At 44.5% G+C, this 6,000-nt stretch overlaps 1 protein-coding gene across 1 annotated transcript in view; it reads left to right on the top strand.

Moving 5' to 3' along the window:
* The window catches only part of LOC103365859 (cadherin-6-like), a 70,560-nt gene that overhangs the window by 34,527 nt on the left and 30,033 nt on the right, over positions 1-6,000 (top strand). Inside the window, exons 3-4 of the mRNA XM_008293412.1 lie at positions 2,989-3,283; positions 5,216-5,335. Of these exons, the coding sequence (XP_008291634.1) occupies positions 2,989-3,283; positions 5,216-5,335 (415 nt within the window). The remainder of the gene's footprint in view (positions 1-2,988; positions 3,284-5,215; positions 5,336-6,000) is intronic.

The raw sequence follows: 6,000 nt of genomic DNA on the forward strand, positions 1-6,000 counted from the left end.
TATCGTCACAAATAAACAAAACTTTCAGGAAATCAAAAATAAACAAGTTTGGTTGTTGTTTCAGTGAATTAAGCTGCGTCACCTGTCCGTAGTGGGTTTGCCTGAATGAAGCGACGTTTATCTAAATAGCTAAAGGCCACCACTTAAACAGACTAATAAAGCAATAATATTACATATCGCATGTCTAGAAATGTCTTAAAGGTAAGAAAATCCACCTACGAGCTCAATATTTAACAAATAATGTGTCAACTGTCTACAGCTTAATGCTAAGCTAAGCTAGCCGACTCCTAGCTTATATTTTGCAGATAGATATCATCTTATGTAACTTAATCTATACCTGTAAGAAAATATCGCCCCCATTATTAACAGAATGACATGATCAGATGGAGTTTTTTTTTCCCATTAATGGACATAGCGTCATGCTCTCTGGCTTTTTTTTTTTTTTTTACGATTTGCTGCTACCATAGGAGGGCAGAGGAGAAAAGGCTAGCTATCGATGTGCCAGGGCTTCTTGGCGACCATACTGACTGCACATGTGGCTTCCTTTTCTCCCCCCTGTGACAGTTTAATTGTATTTTCGATATAAATTGATCAAAGGGCCATTGTGAATGCACGTTGGGCTGCCACATTGATTTCCGGGAGAGGTTTTTTTTTTTCTCTCTCTTCCCTTTCCCCCCTCCTCTTAATTTGAGTAGAAGGGCAGCAGTAAATTTTCCCTCACCAGCAAGGTGGGCAACTGGGAGGGACGGGGTCACTGCAGCAGGCGCTGGAGTTCAATACTCGGAGCTGCCTTGTAATATCCTTCAGGGGCAGCGAGGAGGAACTCTGCGCCGCCATAAGATCTCTCTGTTTCCATAGAAATGACAGCCGACGCAGCATATGTCACACTGTCTATCTCACATCTCGGCCGAAAGGAGAGGACTCGACGGTTATTAACTGAATTGTCGTGCCGGCAGAGATAGGCAGCTTGATAGACAATCATAGAAAAGGACATTGGAGCTATAACAGCGGGAGAAAGATAATAATGTTGAAGTGGATTGTTTTCAGCCAACTGAGTCTCTGTTTGGAAGCATGTACTGTAAAGCAGAACAGAAATCAAATAAAAAAGGAAAAAAAAAAAAATCTGCGGAATATTCTCCTGGCTTGGTTAGACAGAGAAAATAAGGCTTTAAAAAAATAAAAAAAACACGAGTTGTTTTGACCAGAATTCAAGTGGGTGAATGAAACAACTCTAGATCCTAATCCGAACATACTAAAATTCTGCAACACACTCGACTGGCTCGGTTAGACAGACAGAGAGAGAGAAAAGGAATGAAAACAGTTTTTTTTTTTTTTTTTTCTATAACCGGCATTCAAGCAGGCGAACAAAATAGTGTTAAAGATGCTAATCCACAAAGCTGTTCGTCTCACATGTGCCAGCTTTGCCCCTGATAAAACAGCATGAATTAGTAAAGCTCCGGAGCACCTGGGATGAAAAGCTTTTTAATATATGATGAGAAAGGGAGACTTTGCAATGTGCTCCCACGTGACCCAGCTGCAAACGCACAATATCCCCCCTCAGTCTGGCCGCCGCCGCCGCCGCCAGCCGCCAGCAAGCGGCCTTTGTGGGCAGCAAACATAAAATATATGCATTCAAGGCAAATCAAACGCTCTCTTGAGTTAACGAGGTGTTAATGGCGGACCCCAGAATTACGCCCACTTATCAGGGTAAACATTCAAATGGCGTCGCTTGACATGTTGTCTGCAAACATCCCCCCTTTTTTCGCCCTTTTACCTCCTCCTGCATTACCGCCGTGGTGATTACAAAAAAATAAATAAATAAAAAAGTGGAGGGGAAAGGGAAGTCGTCAGGCAAAGCAGTGGGAGGGGAGAAAAGACCGGACAAGCTTTTGATGAGTTCTCGGAGATAAATATGTTGGAGGGGGGATTTGGCGGCGGAATTAAAATGTCAGAGCATGCTAAGCTGCTGTTCATGCACAAAATATATAAAAAAATCAAAAATCAAACGGCAGATAGACGGAGAGGGAGGGAGCAAATAATAATAATGAGAAGCTCCGCCGACAAGTGGACTCTCGCGGTCTTCTGGCATGTTGGTCGTGTTGCCGATCCATCAGGGATTGGCAGGCGGCGGACGCACTCATGCTGGTACTTCACAGACTTCGACCCACTGGCATTCTGTTTTACAGCGCTGTGAAAATGCCACCGTGGCCCTGCGGTAGGAAAAGAGAAAAAAAAAAAAGAAGAAGAAGAAGTGTGACAACCTGCATGTAACAATACCAGTAAATGCAGCTTTTTTTTTTTCAAAAAACGCTCCAACTGTGTTTTTCTTGCTGGCAGGATTTCACAGAGACGAGGTGAAGCCACGGATGTGTATCATCAACAACGCAATGACAGTTTACTAAAGATGATATGAATCTGTTAAATAACACCAAACACACTTATCAAAGCTGTCAGTGTTTATTTGCCGAGGCCCAGATTGGTCAGATCCCCGATATGTGCACAGTGTATCAGAAATACTTATGTGGAAAGCTGTGATTCAGCTTTGAAATTTGATTTTGTTGACATCTTTGGTACAAAGTGTTCGCTGCCTGGATGTGTTTTTTTTTTTTTTTGCACTTCACTTCTCAGAGATCACCTGTCAATCAACAAGGCAGTGCAGCCAGCGCTGTGATGTTTTATTTCTTTTCTCCTTTATTGCAGATGAGCTTTCTGCTCACTGGTGCCATTTCCGCTCATGCTAACGAGATTTTTCCCCCAGTAAAAGGCTAGCTGACACTCCGCCGTTCATAATAGCAAATTAAGCAAATGTGAAAGCTTTCATAAACCCGACTTTGAATCACTGTTGTGCTATAACAATTAGCAATAAGAGAGCAGCAAAGTGGAAATTTATTAAAATGAAAATGCCACAAACTGTTGCTGGGGATGGTTGTTTGCTGCAGGGATCATATTTTCCTTTTTTCTTTATTTATTTATTTATTTTTCCTGCAGCTTCACTCGGATTCGGACCGAGGAGACGGCAGCGTGAAGTACGTCCTCACCGGGGACGGAGCCGGGACGCTCTTCAAGATAGACGAGAAGTCGGGGGACATTCACGCCACCAAGAGGCTGGACCGCGAGGAGAAGGCCTACTACATCCTCCACGCCAAAGCCGTCAACCGCTTCACCAACGAGGCGCTGGAGGGCGAGTCCGAGTTCATCATCAAGATCCACGACATCAACGACAACGAGCCGCGCTTCACCAAGGACCCCTACATGGCCCGAGTCCCTGAGATGTCCGACATCGGTGCGTTCCCCATAAACACCCCTCGTACGCATCGGCGCCGTACAGCCGGCAGAGAAAAGAAAAAAAACGTGCTTATTGATCATAAACCAGACAATTAAATGTTTACACAAATCAAGGTTTGCACCCGCGTGTGCGCAGAGAGTGAATTAAAAGGATTATGATTCAAATAGGATAGAGACGTTGTAAAACGCCAGTCTTACCGGATCAATGGGACTTTATCAATCATAATAATGACTCGACAAAGAGGCCCGACTAATTAAATGAGAAAGACTCGGTGCTGTTTTATGACCGGAGAATAAACAAGGTACTGCGACGGCGCCGGAGCAGATAATCTTTTAAATACAGTATTGTATCTTATTAAAAACAGTATTTAATTCAGTTTAATTACCGACATTGTCACGCCGGAATGCATGCGGCTTGTGGCTCCGCTGTCTCCCAGATTATCGTTGGCTCTTGTCAGTCAAATTAAACTTTAACCGTGCACTCTGGCTGCGGCTCTTAGCGTCCAAAAAAAGTACACGCTGCCCTCATGAATAAACAGGAACAATATAAAAAGGCTCCTAATCAATACTTGCATGAAAACATGGAGCGAACTCTCTGCTGCTGCTGCTGCTGCTGCTTCGGGGACTGAGGGACGTCGGTTCCTGCAGCCGAGACATGTGACAGAGTTGTCACTTGGTTCAGCATCCCCAAGAGAGAGGCCGGCACTTATCTAAGGGCAGCGCGGGTGCCCATGGCAACAACCGAGGTGTGATGTCACCGCTTGGAAGAGCATGTGTTCACGAGTGGCTGCGTTGAGACGCCGGCCCTTTAAACGTGACACACACTTTGAGTTTCATTACAGCCGCTGACATTCTTCGCTCGGACTCTCCGTCAGGGACGACTTTGACAACTGAGTGATTACAGTCGGGGTAATTTACTCCCCCTGCGCTTAAGAAAAGAGAGAGAGAGGAAAAAAAAGTGAGATTATTCCTCACTTGTTTGTCAGAAAATTCTTTTCTGAAAAGCTCAAAGTCGGCGATGAGATGGCTGATGTGGATCAGTGATATTTTCTAAAAGCCGCCATGTCAGAAAAGCCTCTTTGAGTCTAATTCCCTAGTTAAAGGTATTAGCGATCAAGGTTCGGTGAACTTGCTCGAGAATCCTCCCGAACTGTCACTTACACCAAATCAGACAGCCGTGGTCTTTCTCTGTCTGCTCTCTGGTCCCTCAGCTTTTTTTTTTTTTTTCTCCTTTACAACATCCTTCATCCATACGGATGACATTGATTTTTAAAGAAGGGGAAACTCTCCTCTTTTCGCCCCGCTCAGATCTCGACTGACATTGAATTAGAGAAGTTTCATGAGGTCGTTATCCCGTTGTATTGCACAATTCTATATTTATACCACTTTGCCATTAAATATTTCTACTCAATTAATTTTCTTCTGCATGTAATGAGGCAACACTTGGCCCCGGAAGGCGCCATTTGGGAGGTAGCACTTGGCTAACCGTTTCCCTTTGTTCTATTGAAATAGGGCTTCAGCCTCTCTGGAAGAGAAAATGGATCACAGTCGCTCGCCTGCTATCAGATATTTGGCTTCTTAGACACTCCAGATCTGTGGATACGCTAATAGGCTTCTTGGGGTTTGCAAAGAGCCGGTATCGGTGCCGCTCGCATGCTTAGAGAGATATACTTAGAAAAATACATTAGGACTTATCGATTAGCTGCGAAAATCAATCACGTATAAGGGTATAAGTGGCCGAGGAATAAAGATCGGTTTGGGTAACGCGAAGGGACAGAAATGATCAGTCACATTCTGCACGAGCGTGATTAGAAGAGGATCCGACACCTCATCAGAAGGTGCATCAGCTTAACCAATTATCCAGCAGGCAATTTTCAGCAGTATTGAGGAGTTGATCTAAATCATTGTCATGAATCTTCCTCCCCCGCAGGCACTTCGGTAATTCAGGTGACAGCCACGGACGCCGACGACGCCACGTACGGGAACAGCGCCAGGGTGGTGTACAGCATCCTGGAGGGGCAGCCCTACTTCTCCGTGGACCCAGAAACCGGTCAGTGTCGGCCCAGATCCCCCCCAAAAAAATCACCTAAAAACTCCCTATAGGGAACCTATGGGTGGTGTGCTTCTGCTCCTGCCTCCATTTTGTTGCTTTTCCTCTCAGCCGCAGACGTTATTACATCCACTTCATAGGAGAGGGAAAAAAAAGCCAATTTAGGCAATCAATCAAAAGTCTACACTGCAGAAATCTCCATTTTAAGTCATTTCTGGCCATAATTGGGTCCTAAAAGAAGTGGGGCAATGTGACAGAACAGTATGAATATTTAAACTTGCGTCCAACAGAAACCAACTTGTGTTAGGATTTTTTCGGGAGCTGTTTTCACTACAGAGAAGGGACATGTTGAGTTGCTTCGTTTTTTACACGTTGACGATTTGATTTGATTGACTTTGGCGACGTCAAGGCCTCTCCGGCTCAGACGTGGCTGAAATGTTTCCAAAACGTGAAAAGATTCAAATGTGAAAGGGCGCAGGCTCCTTTGTCGAGTTTAGACCGAAGCGTCGGACCTTTACGAGGAGGAATCCGTCTTTGAAAAGGCAAAAGTTACAAGGTTACACCGGCAGAAGTGACCCGGAAAAATAGGAAACCATTTATTTGCAGTCTTCAAAATGAATGAAGAAAAAAAATGAAGCAAAAAAACTCTGAGCAGGTGAGTTTTA

This window comes from Stegastes partitus, unplaced genomic scaffold (genome assembly GCF_000690725.1).
Source record: "Stegastes partitus isolate 25-593 unplaced genomic scaffold, Stegastes_partitus-1.0.2 Scaffold885, whole genome shotgun sequence".
NCBI lineage: Eukaryota > Metazoa > Chordata > Actinopteri > Pomacentridae > Stegastes > Stegastes partitus.